At 40.3% G+C, this 16,852-nt stretch overlaps 4 protein-coding genes across 5 annotated transcripts in view; 2 read left to right on the top strand and 2 right to left on the bottom strand.

The window, feature by feature from the left end:
* Positions 1–427: 427 nt before the first annotated feature.
* On the bottom strand, positions 428–3,607 carry LOC308323547 (inactive serine/threonine-protein kinase 19). The gene is made up of 6 exons (XM_080775275.1): positions 3,479–3,607; positions 3,087–3,229; positions 2,552–2,787; positions 1,613–1,710; positions 1,377–1,524; positions 428–1,005 (listed from the first exon to the last, which is right to left on the bottom strand). The coding sequence occupies exons 1-6, from the start codon at positions 3,570–3,572 to the stop codon at positions 960–962; spliced, it is 765 nt and encodes a 254-aa protein (XP_080631401.1). The 5' UTR covers positions 3,573–3,607; the 3' UTR covers positions 428–959.
* Positions 3,574–9,760, top strand: dxo (decapping exoribonuclease). Of its 2 annotated transcripts, XM_080775274.1 has the most exons (8): positions 3,574–4,193; positions 4,291–4,436; positions 5,681–6,133; positions 6,483–6,709; positions 6,905–7,124; positions 8,320–8,455; positions 8,631–8,725; positions 9,197–9,760. In XM_080775274.1, exons 3-8 carry the CDS (start codon positions 5,694–5,696, stop codon positions 9,333–9,335), a joined length of 1,257 nt encoding a protein of 418 aa, XP_080631400.1. In that variant the 5' UTR covers positions 3,574–4,193; positions 4,291–4,436; positions 5,681–5,693; the 3' UTR covers positions 9,336–9,760. The 2 variants fall into 2 exon arrangements, with proteins under 2 accessions (XP_080631400.1, XP_080631399.1); XM_080775273.1 differs by having other exon boundaries at positions 3,574–4,436.
* Positions 9,761–10,525: 765 nt separating this feature from the next.
* Positions 10,526–15,863, bottom strand: slc25a17l (solute carrier family 25 member 17-like). The gene is made up of 9 exons (XM_080775429.1): positions 15,576–15,863; positions 14,851–14,911; positions 14,570–14,636; positions 14,152–14,306; positions 13,879–13,995; positions 13,649–13,794; positions 13,333–13,428; positions 13,018–13,100; positions 10,526–12,609 (listed from the first exon to the last, which is right to left on the bottom strand). Exons 1-9 carry the CDS (start codon positions 15,648–15,650, stop codon positions 12,462–12,464), a joined length of 948 nt encoding a protein of 315 aa, XP_080631555.1. The 5' UTR covers positions 15,651–15,863; the 3' UTR covers positions 10,526–12,461.
* Positions 15,864–16,574: 711 nt separating this feature from the next.
* The window catches only part of anks4b (ankyrin repeat and sterile alpha motif domain containing 4B), a gene marked incomplete at both ends in the record, with an annotated part of 2,438 nt that continues 2,160 nt past the window's right edge, over positions 16,575–16,852 (top strand). The window contains one exon of the mRNA XM_080775689.1: positions 16,575–16,735. Coding sequence (XP_080631815.1) covers positions 16,575–16,735 — 161 coding nt within the window. The remainder of the gene's footprint in view (positions 16,736–16,852) is intronic.

The following is a 16,852-nucleotide window of genomic DNA, read 5'->3' as shown; positions in this document are numbered from 1 at the left end:
CTCAGCCTTGCAGATCCATGCCACACCAAGTCCTTCATGCTTCTTCAAAAAATACATTTTGGTTGGAAATGTATCCTTTTCAACTAGACCATGGATAAGCTTCCAACAAGATTTCCCAGTGAATTTTTACCATCCAAAATATGGAAACCAACATTTAATTTACTTCAATGCGGTTGCCATTAGATGTAGACCTGAGTAACATGAACTACAACAATGAATTGTCATTACTATATATATATATATATTATTTTTTTCCCATTTATTGATAGACTATAGTAGTTTGACAGGAAAGGGGAGACATGGGGGGGAAGCTACACAGCAAAGGTCGTCGTGATCGGGACTCGAACCCGCAAAGTCTTCTTAGCTGATGAGGTGTAAAGCTTAATGCAAAACAACCCCACTGATACTTGCATTCTGTGTCATTTATTTCAATCTCTATCATATATATTATAATCCTCTTGCTTATGAAAATGTATTACAGCTACATTTGCTTGTAGTACAGTCCTTTTAACATAAATGGTACCATGGTTTTCACATGGCAGAATTATAAGCCAAGCAAGCTTGCTTCCTGTGTTTCCACAGCTGTTCAACATGAATGGGGGTAAGGACCAAATATAAACAGATCTTCAATGTAAAGTTTATACATAAAAAAGGGAGGTAAAATACCAGTTGAGAGTACAGTAATTTCTAACCTTTCAGAGTGTAGATGGACAATAGACAATTAACCACAAAACAGCCAACTCCACAAGTCAATTTTAGTACATACAGTACTGTATAAGTCAAACATGACAATGGTCATGATACATTTGGCAATTCATAAACCCACAAGGTTTCAATAATATTCAGATGGAAAAAAAACAGACATAAGCCCAATCTAATAAATACAAACGTTAAACTATTTCTGTGCACAAAATGCATTTTATGTTTTCAGTGGCACTTAGGTAAAGTCTTGACATATTTCAGGAATCAGTGAACCGCAGCAGCAGGCCAGAAGTTGTAGGTATACTGGCAAGACAAAATTATTTTATAAGCTCATTAATCATCAAATATGAGTGTAAAATACTGCTATTCAGAATCACACACACACACACACACACACACACACACACACACACACACACACACACACACAAAATAAGAAAATAAATGTAAACTAAGGGACTATTAGGGACACCAGCCAGGTTGATTTAAGACTTTAACAGTTTGTATACAATAATGCTAAAAGGATAACACAAAAAGCCTGAGGGCTTGTTTTCATTGTGGTCCTGTGGATTCAAATTCTTCAAGACATACAATAACATACAAGAGATCATCAATACTATGAGCAGTAAAGGTATAAGAATTAAGAAAACAAAGTGGTTAATCAACCGAATTACCTTTCTACGAGCTCTGCACCAACAATGTCATGGACGTGGTATTTCATGTGGAATTTAACCTGCGTGGGTGTGCGTCTCTCCTCCAGGTCTGTTTTTAAGACTTCACTATATTTGGACTTCTTAATCATACCAAGCACTGCTTTACGACCTAATGGTGAAACAAACAAACACTCAATTAGCAAGGCAGTGGAACCAATCGGAATTCTCTGCAGGCATTAATTACTCATTATACCCACCCTGTATGAAGTACTTGGTAAATTTTCCAGAGTTTGGAATGGACAGCCACCAGCTGCCGGCATCTCTCACAGTCAGGACTCCTGACTTCACCAGTTGCCTGTGACATGGGAACATAACTTATGACACATGACACAACGGTATAGCCATGATCTATAAGAGGGTCTGTGTGTGTGTGTGTGTGCGTGTGTGTGTGTGTGTGTGTGTGTGTGTGTGTGTCTGTCCAGACTCCAGAGCTAATTTGACAAACCGCTGGATCGATCAGGGTCAAATCTCTTGTGCAGACTGCCACTAGGCCAACTTATTCCACACATTTTCATTCAAGTTGTATATATTAAAAAAATGACTTGACGACAATGGAAGTGGGGCTCGAATCAGGGTGAAAACTGACCCAAATGGGGAGATGACTGTCGTCAATGATGTCATTGACGCTCTCATCATTGTACATCATCATGACGTAACATGTCGATTTGCTCAGACACATGACATAAATTCTCCATTCAATGTCAATGGGAATGTAATCTTTCTGTAGGACGAAAATAGACGATTTGTCTACATATGACGTAAATTCTCCAAGCATTGTCAATAGTAATTTTGTGTAAAACAAAAATACAGATTTGCTCAGACACATACGTATGTAAATACTCCATTCATTGCCAATGGCATTGATGTTTGTGTTAGGACACAATTCTACACTATAGCTGAATCCTCAAAAAGCTGAATAAGAATGCATGTTTTTTTCATTACGCCATGGCTCTGTTTTGCTTAAAAATGCCTTAAAATCAAACAGAACAAGCTTTCCCCATATTCGAGCATACCGGCATATCATCAATATGATGTCAGAGATCCACTGTCCTTTTCCCCCAATAAATGGATATCTTATTTTGAAATTTGACACTTCTACAGTGTCATGAGGAAAGGCTCAAAGTCTGCTTTCATACGTTATCTCAGAGTCTGTGAAGAGGAACTCCTTGAGCATCTTGTCTTTGTTGAAGCTCAGGTTAGTACAAGATGATACAGCTTTCTCCAGGAACTTCTCCACTGTCTCTTGTGTCCCCTTCCCCTCCTCTCCTGCCAAGACTTTGGCCTTATAGTCTGATGTGAACACCAGTCCAAAGGCATCCGAATCAAAGCCTAGCTGGAACATCAGCAGCTCTCCCTGCTCCCGCAGTTCACTCTGTGGAGAAACGTCAGAGAAGACTTTCACATTTAGAGTAATAATCCAATATCTACCCTGGCCAATCTTGGGTATGACATGACATTTACGGACTGCAGCTTTAACATTGAGAGCGTGTTTGTTAGTCTAGGGACCTCCAAGGACCTTGCCGAAGTTGCCGTGTATATTATTGTCCAGATATTGAAAAACAATCTTATCAAATGGCGGTCAGTGGTCTAATCTAATCAATCATGCATGTCCAAATGGAGGTCCCTGAAATTAAGATTATGGTTGAGAATGACAATAGTAGGAGCACTCACCAGCTGCCTGTCCACAGCAGTCTTGTCATTGTGAATGCTGTAGAGCTGATGCTTCAGCACCATTTGAGGCAAAGTGTCATTGAACATCTTCCGAGGGAACAGGGTCATGAGGTACTGCAGGCTCGCCCTGATGTCAACGGGTCCTTGATAGACATGAAAGTGGATGTGTTAATATTAATGATAATTTACAAAACAGGCATCCCTATGCGTAGCCCCAGCAGTATGTTCCCTCACCCTGCTGAGGGAACATACTGCCAGGGGCTACCCTAGGCGTAGCTATTTGGAGCATGTCATTCAAGTTGAACATTTTGGATATTTTTAGCAGGTGCAGTCAACATCTTCAGTGAAAAATGTAATTGCATTTTATCTAAAAAAAATAACACTACACTTACCATCATCATCCTTTCCAGCTCCAAACTTCTCGGTACCAGTTCTTCTTTTCTTCACTTTAAAAGTGTCCGAAATCAGACTCCTTTTCCTATTCATACCTGATGGGCTGTATTTAGGAGTTGCACCATGGGCTACTTAGTTTAGATACAACAAAAAATATTATTTAACTAGTATCTATCTTTTAAAGCCAACAGCTAACTTTAGCCATATTAGCTACAAAACGTGTTTTAGCTTAGACGTTCTCTTTCCAATTACATAAACCTGAAAAAGGATAATAGTAACTATTCATATTAGCATAGCAAAACGCCTATATTTTATTTGTGTTGTTATACAACAGTGATCACTCGGACTCGGCTAACCACGTCCACGCCACGACTACACACCAGCTTCAGCGACACTGACTGACTGACGACTGAGCTATGATTGTGGATTTAAATTTCTCCTTTTGTAACCAGCCAGCTGGTCGGGTTGTTGCTACTGCCACCTACGGGCCTGGAGCTTAGTGCCTTGAACTGGGGGTTCATGGATTGTTTTGCTGTTCAATTCAGTCTGTTCAATCATAATTTGTACTAGTAAACATTAACGAAGAAGCACATATAGCTGTGTCCCAAAATCAGCTGCTACTACAATGGTCTGGGGACGTTTTCGAAATACTTTTGAGTGCAGGCGAACGAAGCGGATGTTAGGAAAGTACCCCCATCTTGTGTCAAAGTAGAGGTACTACTACACAGGTTTCATCATCAATCACTGTCTGTGCAGTTATCTCAACGTTGTTATCTCAACAAATAACATTCTAGATGTGTTTATTTCCCAGACGAGTAATATTGACGTTACGCTGGTCCTCTTCAGGTCAGTGACAGTCCCTATCATCAAGACAAAAAAGATCTTCCCTATGGAGGGCAGCATACGCTTCTGAGACGTACAACAGCCTTCCGGAAATTTAAAAAGACGAAAAAGAAGGTAACAACAGCTACGCTAATAGCTAGCTAAGCTAACTGCTATCCTGCTGGTATCCAGTGAGTCTTTTAATTTAAGAAACCATTCACTCAACCTCGCAGAAAATGTCTCTTACTGTCCGGTGATCACGGATGTGCTTCAACGCTACACTAGCAACAATTAAAGTTTGTTTACATTTTCTTCCCTGCAGCTGACGCTTAGCTAGCATGATGCTATAGTATAGCCTAGCCTACTACATTTAAGCATTTTCCACCGGAAATCATAGTAAGAAAAGAATGAACCCTGGCGAACAAACGTCAGGATAAATAGAGAACAATTAAGTGCTTAAATGAAAATAGTTTCATATAAACTAGGATACCAAGTAAACATAAAACCTAGCGTCTGTCTACTCTAAACAACATGCTATCGAAATTGTATGCATTAAAGATGGAGTGCCGCGTTTTTTTCCCACCATAAAACATGATCACCAGGTATGATTATATAAGGACTATTTCAAAATATTGTACAGTATTTGTTAAAATGTTGTTTTTATGTGGAAATGCACACCAGTTCATTAAGTTTGCCTGGTGGGTGGTGATCCACCAAACTGAAGCCACAGCTGTTGTTTTATGGTAAAGGGGGAGGGGAATCAGGGGATGATATTTTCATTGGCACGTTTGACTGTCAAGGTTTCAGCCTCCAGGAAGAAACCCTAAATACAAAAGGAAGACAGATCATTGCACATAACAACCACACCAAGGGGTCTAATGCAGTACTGTGATACTGTCACCTCATAAACACATGAAAAAATGTTATGGCATTACATCTTTAAGATGCTTTTTACAGATGACTGCTCTAATAACATTAAATATCTTCTCTTAAAGTCTTGAACATTTATTTAAGAGATCATGCACCACCAAACAATAAAAGTAGGCTACATTGAAATAGTAAAGCTTGTATGTTCTTAGGAGAAAAGACTTGGTGCGACTCACAGGTTTGTGAGTGACCTGTGTGACCTCCCATTTCTTGGATAGTAGGGATTTGTGTTTGTAGACCCAGGGACAATGGACACCCTTTTTGGGCTTGTGATCTACTTTGCCTTTTACATTGACAGTGAACGTATCCACGACTGACTAATCAGAATGATGCAAACAGAATAAGTCAATCATTTAACATTAATTAAAAAAAGCATGACATATTCAGTGGGACAGATAGACTCACAGCTGTTGTTAAATAAGTTTGTCATTTATTTTCTTAATTCTCTTTAGGTCTCCATTAGCCATGGACCAACGTCACAGACCCCAGTATCCAAACTCCGGCCAGCAGTCAATTTACAAAAGACATACAGACTCTGAAAGAAGCCAACATGAAAATAAACGCTTGAGGCCAAACCACCCTTCTCCTGCACCTTCCACATCATCATCGCCAACTTTGAGCACCAAAAAGGAGCTCTATGAACGAGACTTTCCTGTTTACAAACAGCCTGTTGAAGTCGGGAGTTTCTCCTTGGACTCTGAACGCAGATTTTTCAATGATGCAAGGAAACTAAGGTACTATGTTGAACCTCAAAGGAGTCCTAATTTTGACCTTCGAGATGGCTACAAGGACCGATTTATAAAACGTGATGATGGGATAAAGGAGAAGCTGGACCACATGTTGCGGTGGATCCAAGCTAACAAGTCCAAGCTTCAGTCAAAGCAGCCTACATCCTCATCCTCATGGTAAGCATTCACCACATGACCTGGTGTCCATATTTTGAGGCAAATCAATTTCTTAAAAAAAAATAAAGAAATACAGGATTGCTTCAACAAGGTTGATCACCAAGGTCACAACGTGCCACGATGAAATGTGTTTTGAGCTTATAGATAGGCAAATTTTGCTATGTCATATAAAGAAGTTGATAGTGCTTAAGCTGCTAAAACGTGGTGTAAGATATTTGACATAGTAATGTGTATACATTTTGTTATTGTAGCCTGAATCATCTGTTGGTCTACAGAAAAACCCACATAAAGTAGGTGGAACTGTGTTGTCTGCTGAGCGTGTTCTTTTATTAACCTCTACTCCTCCCAGTACATTAGGGGTTGACTTTGTGACATGGCGTGGCCACCTGACCAAAGTGCTGACCACACCCTATGAAACACGGGAGGGATGGCTGCTGGCAGTCACCAGGTTCGGGGGCACCCTGTACATTAGTGAGGTGGAGACCGAGGCTGCACGCAGGGAAAGGGATAATCGCACAGAGAAACATGAGGAGATGATGTACTGGGGATACAAGTTTGAGCAGTACACATGTGCAGGTAGGTAACCGTATACAAATGATCTGTTGTATACTGTGTGCTTCTGTGATGATACTATGATTCTAGGTTATATTAGTTGTTCAGTTGTTCTGTCAGCTGATGAGAAAGTTGGAGAAAAAAAAACACCCAAAGCACATAATCAGATGACCTGATGTCTGTATGGTAATACTAACTGACCTTTGCCCATTTGTATAGATGACAGCCACAGTTTCCCGGAGCCAGGCGGGGTGGTAAACACCAACGAAGCCTTTTGCTCTGTGGTCCAGACCCGATTAGCAGATCACAGACTGTTGTTTTCTGGTGAGGTGGACTGTCGCGACAAAGACCCCAAAGCTCCAGCTCCTCCTGCCTGCTACATTGAGCTGAAGACCTCGGCAGAGATCTCTACTCCCAAACAGCGCAGTAACTTCCACAGGTATTAAACTTGTTGTATTCCACAGGTGTATTATACATTGTTTTTATTATACAGTATATTATATTGTACTGTATGTGCAGTGAAATATTTCCGGCGCCGCACAACATTTCACTGCACATGTTTATTGGAGCCACAAGTACCGTACTTTCTAGATCTACGATTGTAGATCAATGATTGTATTTCATATTAGTAGTTTAATTAAATATACACCTTAGTTTATCCACAGAGGCCAAGTATGTTATTTAAATACCGTTCGCATGTTGTTTAGACAGATGCTAGGTTTGAAGTTTACTATCGCACTTAATTAGAAGACCACAATGGGAATAAGCTTCACTGTAGGTCTTTATTTTATCCTCTGTGTATGTATGCGTTATGTTATGGAAGTGCTTCCTTTTTTTGAGTGGTGCAACCACTCCCTTACTCCCTGCCTGGGTATGAGCACGAAAATAGCATGGTTGTTTTTCACCACCTGTGCACAACCTAACACACACACAAACACACACGCACATATTAACTGTATATGATTTCGGGTGTGCCAGTACAGTGCAGTGACAGTACAGTACAGTAGAGGGACCCCCACATGGTAACTCTGTCATTTCTCAACCGTTTCGGACGTGGGGTGGCTCGCCGGAATCGGCCCGGAACCCTGGGAACGTTCCTGGGGGTCTGGATGTTCCAGAGACCCCCGGGGACCCCCACATGGTAACTCTCATTTCTTTACCGTTATGGACATGGCAGTGGTCCTGTGGGTCTGGAACTTCCGGGGACCACCACACGGAGTTGCACCACTCACTTCACATGGGTGTGATTTTTTTTTGTAAGCACCAAAGCGGTCTCATGTGCAGACATGTAGTGTGAAAAAAGCTGAATACAATCCAACCCTTGTTGCCCGCTTGTGTGTGCACAAACAAGCACCGGAGCATGCGCGCATCAATTTCACGGGACCTTGCCCACTTGCGTCAATCGCCTGCCTCTCATTGAAAATTAATTCAATGAGTCAGTCGCTTCACGCCTGAAAAGACATTAAGACACTCTAGAAAAGAGCACCTGCTATTTATCTTTAAACCTCCATCAAGGGCTTGATCCCATGATGGAGGTATAGCTGTACCTGCTATATATCTAAATTGTATTTGACAATTGAATCCTTTGTGTTCGGAATGTGTTATTATTATTTTGGTGTCTTTGTGATTCACAGGTTTAAACTGCTTAAGTGGTGGGCCCAGTCCTTCCTCCCCGGAGTACCTCGTGTTGTAGCCGGATTCCGGGATCATGATGGAGTAGTTGTGGCACTTGAGACGTTTCACATTTCCAAAATATCCCATCTTATCAAGGTACGGTACAAGAATTTCAACAAATGCCACACCAAAAGCTTAAGGTTATTGGGAAAGTATCTTCCCGTTACAGAGAATTAACAAACGTTTAACACACAGTCTGTTATGATACATATACCTGTGATATTAACAGACATTAGTTTATAAATGAACTGTGGTCCATCTTATTTTTTAGAATGAGAACAACTGCTGGAGGCCAACAGTATGTATGAACTTCTGCTGCGATTTCCTGTCTTTCGTGAAGAGTGTGGTCAGGGAAGATAATCCCAGGTAATGACAGTAAATGTAATACAATAATAAAACTGCCAGAATTACTAATTAATGGTGGCAGTGGCTCAGGGGTAGAGTGACCGGATAGGAACCGCAAGGTTCCCAGTTCGAACCCAGGCTCCCCAGAGTTAAGGCCCCCACACACTGAGCACGTTTTTCGGATTTTTAACGGCGTTTCTCCATCGGTTTTCCGAAAAACGTGTCCAGTGTGCAACCACCTTTAGTGTCGAAGTTTCCTTGAGCAAGACTCTGAACCCCTAATTGCTCCTGATGTGCAGGTTGGTGCCTTGCATGGTTTCCTCCGCCACCGGTGTGTGTAAATGGGTGAATGTAATGCACAATCTATGTAAATCGCCTTGGATAAAGGCGCTATATAAATGCACCATTTACCAATGGATTTTATTGTAAAATTCAACTTGGTCAAATATGCTGAACATATAATGCTCTCCTTTGCCGGTCTATTCCCTACAGTGTTGTGTACCTGTTTTCTTGGGAGCCGCATAGAGATGTGACCTACTCAGTCCACAGACACTCCCAGTACTCTTTCCTTCCACACTGGTTTGTAGAGGCCATGAGCAGCACCAACAGTCAAGACTCAAATCATCAATAACCTGTCTTGTCATATGGGGCTCTACCTAGTACTATACCACTTCAACTTGATGTGTCTAAAATAGCCGATCTGCAAGCTCATAACACATCTGTAGATCTGCTTTTTCCACAAAAACAAATGTTGAAATTTAAAAATTCCTGTCTCAAAGGTTTTGTCATTCTGTGCAGCCATTTTTGCATACATTTGATAACGGACAGGCACAAACAAGCATGAATTTATCTGGTTGTGTCAGGTTGATGGATGATTTTCATGCTATTGACCATCCTCAAAAATTATGCATATTTTAAGGTTCAACATTTTAAATAGAATAATGCTCCTGCATATCTCATGTTTGTAAACTCAACTTGTTTTTTTGTATATATCTTTTCAGTTTCACCTTTTAGTTGGGTACTATGTACAGTAAATACATGTTTTTTGGAATTGAACCTTGTCCTAGACTATTTCTTTAGCTGTTTCAAGGGCTAGGCGATAAAATGAGAACCCCTTTTGGTGTTTTAAGCATTATGTTACACTTAAGCTATTGAAAAATAGCAGAAAATAGCAGACCAATTGGTTCCAGTTTACAACAAGCTAACCAACTAAAATAACAAAGTGTTAAGTGCCGTAAATTATGAAAATAACTTCAGTTTGTTGGAACCAAAGTATTACAATATATTATGCAATGTCAATTTTGTTACATAAGAGTTGCATGAGGTATGACTTGCAGTACACACAACACATCGTATAATTAACCAATAGGGTGTAAACTCTCACAGTATCATTAGCACTTCATAAATTACAATTATTAATGATTCACACTATCTTAAAGATACTCCCCTAGTTAACAATCAAAGGAAAGATGGAAGAGCTTAATGAAGAATACTTATCAGTACACGGTCATACTGATCAAAGAGGTATAGTCAGTGGCAGAGATTAAATATTACACAGATTAAACACATTAAATGGCTTCAAAGAAGTAGCGGTATTTCATTTTGTTTATGAAATACTTGCAAAGTAGAATAGTGTGCATGAACCTGTTTATCCACTTAAACCATAGACCAAAGTCCCCCAGGGGTCTGACCCTGCTCCTTTTTCCCTCTACACCAAATCTTTGCCAAAAAGCTCACAACCCATGATGCATTGTGAGCTCGTTTGCTTTTTCTTTGCTTAATGTTCGTCCCATAATGCAATCAGGGTGGATGTAGTTAAAATCATGAAGGCTGCTGTTTATAATTGGTACAAGTGGCAATTCTTACAGTGCATGCAGAAGCAGTTATTTCAATTTAGACTGTAAGTGTAAAAAGTGTAAAAAAAAGAATGCCCCTGTCGGGGACTGTCCTTAAGTCAGACCTCCCGTTAGTTACCTGTGCTGCGGGTTACAAATCACGTGGCTTCCTGTGAGGTTAGGTTTTGGGATAGTGTTAATTAATAATGGTCGGACTAACGGTAGGTCGAACTAATGCTACCGCCCCTGTCAACCCCCCCCTATCCCTCCCTTAAATTCAAGTATATTTAAATCTACATTTTGTCATTTAGAATATATAAAAAAAATTGTTCAAATCAAAATGTACATTCATTAATCAGAATTTTCACATTTGTGCAATCAAACTTTTTTGGAAACAGACCAAGAAGAATATGCTACAGCCCTTTAGGCACACAGTACACAGTATGTCAATCAAAAGAAAACTAGTACTTCTTTGCCTGCAACTGTTATAATATATCTAACTTGCACGTAACACTGACTGCTTTTGTAAACAGAAAATGACCTGGCGTATATGTTTAAGAGGTTACAGTACTCTGATGTACTGTATATATATGAGCTGCAAACTTAAGACATTGGCTTCATTATATCAAGGCAATGTCCTAAACTGGCTTGCTGCAAGGAAATTAAGAAAATAGGACTCCACTGGTCATTCATTGCATGAAACCTAAGTTGCACCAGAAAAACACATGGTAATTCGTCCAATATAATGGGCTGATCAACCAACTACGGTACCTTCAAAGTTTAGATCAGCGGTTCTCAAAGTGGGGTCCAAGAACCCTCAGGGTTGTTCAGGGGGTTCTACACTCTCAGATTGCATGGGTCCTTGAAATTAAACAGTTTGAGAACCACTGTTTTAGATGAAACAGTACATAATCTCAAATATATGATTTGCCTTAGGCACCAATCTTCAATATTACAGCTGAGGAATCATTTACAAGCTCCCACACAATGGGAGATGGATTTCTATGCTAAATGTTGACAGCGGTCCTAAAGCACAGTCCAGTACCGTAGAAGAGGTCTTGCAATTCAAGCATTTTGTATTAATTGCACTTATCTGAATTTATCTGTCAAAGTAGCCCTACTGAATTAGAAGAACCACAAACAACCAAGGAAAGAGAATAAGATACTCACCAGTTTGAGGACAAACGTTATCTACTTAGGCACTGGGAGAGGTTAATATTAGTGTCAAACCATTCCACCTTTGGTTATGGTTAACAGCCCACCTTTGGGCTTTGGTTATGGAATATATGAGTAGTCACCATCACCAATCCCAGTTTTCAATCACCACTGCTTTAACCACTTAAACCCTATATGAGTATGACGAATAGCAAAAATAGCCAATCGTCAAGCTTGTACTGTAACTACAAATTGTAAAAAAGAATTAACACACCAGGGTTAATGTGGTTAAAACAAATTTGTAAAATTACATGTCAAGCCATGTTGGACATGTTTTACACTGTAAACCCTGTAGCTACGCAGACTCAGTGGCCCCTTTTCCACTGTGGTTGAACTGGTTCCGTTCTTTTTTCCCCACCTAACCAAATTAAATGGTTCAGATCCCTAAAAGTTGGTTCAGAACTGGAATAAAAAAAATCGTCTTGCCCTGAAGTGGGAACCAAAGTGGGTGTGTCACTATTCAAGTTGGAAGATGCAGAACTGTAGCCTGGTCCCAGCCCTGAATTGCTAGCCAAGCCCATTAAAATGGACATGGATATAAACCATCATAAAAAATAAAGAACAGAATCGGTTCTAGAACCCAAGTTCTTTTGGTGGAAAAGGGGCCAGAGATGAGGCCTCACATTTCTCTGGGCCAAGGCTGTGCTCAGTATAACTACTGTACAACTTCAGGTTTGAGGTAAAATTATGTAAGGAGTGCAGTGATCTCAGTGCTTCAATTTCTTGTTGAGGCCCATGAGCTTGAACGTGGCTGCAGTGATCTTCTCATAGATCACAAACATGAGGGCAGCTGTCAGTACCGTCTGTAACAGCTTCGCTTCCAGGCCTTTGTATAAGCCGAAAAAACCATGCCTCCTGTCATAGAGAGAGAAAAGAAATGGATAAGCAATATAAGACACCCAGAGCCCAATGTGTGTTGAGTTTTACTATTAGTATAGTTAAAAAAACATTTGAATGCAGGTCTGAACCTTTTGCAAATTATGTTCACAAATGTGTAAACCAATACAACTAGAGACATCCTAATTGTAGGATATACGTAGACCTATATTTATTTAAACAAGAAACACATTTTGAGGTAGGCTATATAGAAGGGGCATTCAATGCTCCATTACCACATGGATTGCTCATTTCAGCTTGAGCAACATTTTGATTTAGAATCAGTTAAAGTGATGTCGAGCAACTCCAGTCCAATTTACATTTTGAATAGATGTTTGAATGTGGAATATTTGTTCACAGCCCTAGTAGTTACAGTACATGACTCACTTGATTCTGTCCATCAGCAGGTCGATGACATTGCGCAGGCTTGCTAATGCTCCACCTTTGCCATCACCTTTGTACTGGCCAAACTAGTGAGAGAGCAGATACAGATTCATTTATAGCCTTGACATACAAAGGTGTAACCCTGACGGGCTCAGATGCAATTTCCCATATTATTGAGAACGCTAACACGTTTCATCAGATTTAATCTGCTCTGAGACAGGCTGTTGCTGAAACATTTGTTTTATCTCATGTTTACATGATTAAATGTTGATCAGATTGTACTTGTAGGTGCGGGAAGGATGCACTTCAAATATTCACCCTTAAGACGGCCTGAACAGTCTGAAGTGGATATGTTGCTGTCGTAGCAACGGCCTTAGCAATAGCTCCAATAAGAAAGATCTCTGCTGAGGATATCTGTGGGAAAGACAAATGACATAATGACAATGACGCTGTGTAAGCTTGTAGATCTGCTATTATCGCTGTACGACCCAAATATAAATCATGCTTAAGATCACATAAGCCCTATATAATTTATTTAATATAAATATAAATATCTAATTCTAGCCAATCTAGAAGCTCTGTTGTGATAAAAAGTCAGAAATATTTGGAAATCGTCTCCACCCCATCAGCTCACCTTCCTCCCACTATTACCAGCCCTCCTCTTCATGGCCTCGTAGAACATGAACTGTACAGCTGGGTTGAACACCAGCACCAGAGAGGGCAGGGTGCCATTCCACAGGGTGCCCAAACCCTCCTTGTCTATGATCTGGGAGAAGGCATCTGAAGGGACAATCACACATGACATGGTTCGACAACAGCATGTTCTTCAAAAAGGAGCTTTTGAATTCTGACACAAACACATACCGAATATGCCCTTGTAATGCGTCTGCTGGAGGTCTTCATTTCTGAACTTCGCCCCCTGCAGCTTCAGCCGAGTATTGACCACCCACATTGGGGTGGTCAGGATCACGTTCACTGCGCCTGAATTGAGAATAATAATTTAAATAAATGAGTAATATCATAAACTTTACTTATCCACAACAGCAACTTATAGATCGCCCTATATTTTGAAAAATGCCTAAAATGTCATGTCTAAAATATGGACACTAGGTTGAAAGCCATTAAAGTGCTACATACCTGCTATGACGCCCATGAGCAGGTCTTTGCTTGGTCTGGACTTGCCCTGGCCAGACAATACCAATTTCTTCAGTGTGTTGAAGGTGTAGAAGTAGACAAAGTTGGAGCAGCAAAGACTGGAAATAACTGGGAACCAGCCCCTGTATAGTGCCACACTGGCAGGGGGAAGAAAAGAGTATAATTTGAATGGCTCAGCTCAGAAGCCAAATTAATGGCACAAAGCCTGTATCCCGTATTGAAATATTAATATGCTGCATTGAATTTGTTGATTGTATATGATCAAGTCAGTGGTGATTTGTGCTTTCATTGGAGCAACAGGGCAAACTAAGCTATACAACAGCAGTGCAAACCAAGGGCCATAACCTTGACAATAAAAACAACCCAGCTGGTTATATGATAGTATGACAACACCACTTACAGGCCTTCTTCCTTTGCTATCTCAGACAAGATAACTGGGGTAGATTTAGATTTGCGATTCTCATCCACTGAAAGAAAAGATATATGTATCACTGACAAGACGGAAGACGTACCATCTTTTCAAAAAAAGAGTGATACAAATTACAAAGTTGCCCAGAGAATAGTTCAATGACCATGGTATTGTTGTAGCCTACACAGGAAACTCTGGGACCCTAGTTTAGAGTTCAAAGTCATTTTCAGTCAGCTCTGTCCATTCTGATAATAAGACATAGTCCAACTCACCCTGGAGTCGGATCCTGGCTGTATCCAAAGGAAAGAAGACGCTCATTGCAGTCACACTGCCCTATTAGGGACCAATGCATTGTGTTAAAGTAACATGCCCATAACATGCATGTTGCTTGTATGCTTTATGTTTCGCATGCCAAATCAGCCACAGCACACACGATTAAAATGTAACGGTAGGGGTAAGTGATATTTTTTGGTAAAAACATATACATATATATTTATTTCCTTTGAAGGTTAAATCACTATATTCTGATAGTAATCATTGCTATAGAGTGTTTGTTCAGTAACAGGGGTCTCCCTGTCTCTCCAGCTCTTTAATAAACAGAAAATAGATTTTCAGGTATGTGACAAAATGTCAGCCAATCAGGAGAGAGTAGCTAATCATGAGTTTACATTTTTATAGTGTTCCAGTTACAAATTTGTCTGCTCATTTCTTTGTGCTTAAGTTACAATTCCACCTGTTTACTGTATCCTGGCTGCGTTCTCTATGCTGATTGGATGAAATTGGTATTCCAGTTTCAGTTTCTGAAAATGCACTTTCTGTTTAATAAAAAGCTGGAGAGACATGTTAACTCCTGTTACTGAACAAACAAGTCTATAGCAATGAGTACCATCACAACATAGAGCTTTTTAACAATTATTTTATCCAACTAAAATAATTTACACTACCTTTAACTTTAAGCTGCTGATTTGATATTACATTAGTGAATTGTTTTGCCTACCACTGCTCCAGCCACAGCATGGACCAGAGTCTCATAGGACAGAAGGCCCACAGCCAAGCCACCGTTGTCAGACATCTCTGCTGCTGCACCTTCTCCACCACGGAAGACCAAACTATGCGAAACCAAGAAGACCCAACTAGTGTTCCAACTTCGAGGGCAGGGCGGTCACTCCGGGTAGGCTGGTCTGGGAATGTCAAACGGCTGTCCCTGTCATTTCATGGTGTTATCGACAAGAAAGCACGTTGTTATGTTAATAGTGCAGTCATAAACTGAAAGCAACCGGCTTACATTTCCTTCCTGACTCTGAGTCTTACCGTATTTCTGGTTCGCGTGTTTATGGTTCCCACTGCCTGCCCCAGATAAAAGGCGACATCACCACCTACTGTAAGGGAGTACATTTCAGTGCTGGTGTGAAAGAAAATAATAAATAAATAAATAAAAAGATCGTGGATCGATGCTTCAGTCAGTCAGAGAGGTGATGATGGCTGATGATGATGACTGTCTGGGAAGAGAACAGCAAAACGCCCAAACAGACAGCATGCACCCTGTGTTTTATTAATGTCATAATGTTTAGGCTGCATATTGATTTGTTTACTAAATATGTGTTATTGTTCAATGTTCTGTTTTAATACGCACATGTCCAGGAACTGCAGACTGACAAATGAATTAAACAAATTAACAAAATGCGATTTCAAATCGATTGACAAGCTAAGACTTTACCACAAATGTTGGTCGATCGACATGAAACAGATCAGATGTGCCATGATGTGGCGGTGGCTGTCATGGCCTGGATTTGGACTTTGATTCTTTTTTATGGCGACGTGCTGCGATGTTGACGCCCAGAGCTCATTTGGGTCTCCAGTCTCCACTGAGTGCGCAACTTTGCGAGTATTGGGTGAGGGGAAGAGAAATGCCCTATTTTTTTTAGCTGCCGTGTGTAAACGTCATATCCATTTTATTTGTTTCATTTATAGTTTATTATTTGCCAAAAGCTTCAGTATGTCTAGATACCATAAAGCAGCTATTGATGGTTACTTAGACCTCTTGAAAGAGGCCACCAGAAACGACCTGAACGCTCGGGATGAGGATGGGATGACACCAACTTTATTGGCTGCTTTCCACGGACATGTCGATGCTCTTCAGCTGATCAGTAGTAGAGGGTGAGTAATAGACTTTATATAATTAACATCTAGCCTTGGACAGTACTATATAGCCTTGTATCGATTTGATTGTCAATTGTAGAAGAGATAGGCTTAATACAAGTGTGAGATGTGACA

This window comes from Protomyctophum bolini (assembly GCF_963924005.1).
Source record: "Protomyctophum bolini genome assembly, chromosome: 11".
Lineage (NCBI taxonomy): Eukaryota > Metazoa > Chordata > Actinopteri > Myctophiformes > Myctophidae > Protomyctophum > Protomyctophum bolini.
Note: the sequence above shows the minus strand (reverse complement) of the source record. Positions and strands in the feature narration are given on the sequence as shown.

Coding starts and splice junctions, on each gene's coding strand:
- LOC308323547 (XM_080775275.1), bottom strand. CDS start 3,572: ATGAATAGGAAAAGGAGTCTGATTTCGGACACTTTTAAAGTGAAGAAA. Junction 3,230..3,478: donor AGCTGGAAAGGATGATGATG/GTAAGTGTAGTG, acceptor ATGTCTATCAAG/GACCCGTTGACATCAGGGCG. Junction 1,006..1,376: donor GGTGCAGAGCTCGTAGAAAG/GTAATTCGGTTG, acceptor TTGTCTTGCCAG/TATACCTACAACTTCTGGCC.
- dxo (XM_080775274.1), top strand. CDS start 5,694: ATGGACCAACGTCACAGACCCCAGTATCCAAACTCCGGCCAGCAGTCA. Junction 6,134..6,482: donor CCTACATCCTCATCCTCATG/GTAAGCATTCAC, acceptor TACTCCTCCCAG/TACATTAGGGGTTGACTTTG. Junction 6,710..6,904: donor TGAGCAGTACACATGTGCAG/GTAGGTAACCGT, acceptor CCATTTGTATAG/ATGACAGCCACAGTTTCCCG.
- slc25a17l (XM_080775429.1), bottom strand. CDS start 15,650: ATGTCTGACAACGGTGGCTTGGCTGTGGGCCTTCTGTCCTATGAGACT. Junction 14,637..14,850: donor AGCCAGGATCCGACTCCAGG/GTGAGTTGGACT, acceptor CTTTTCTTTCAG/TGGATGAGAATCGCAAATCT. Junction 13,101..13,332: donor CTGTTCAGGCCGTCTTAAGG/GTGAATATTTGA, acceptor CTCTCTCACTAG/TTTGGCCAGTACAAAGGTGA.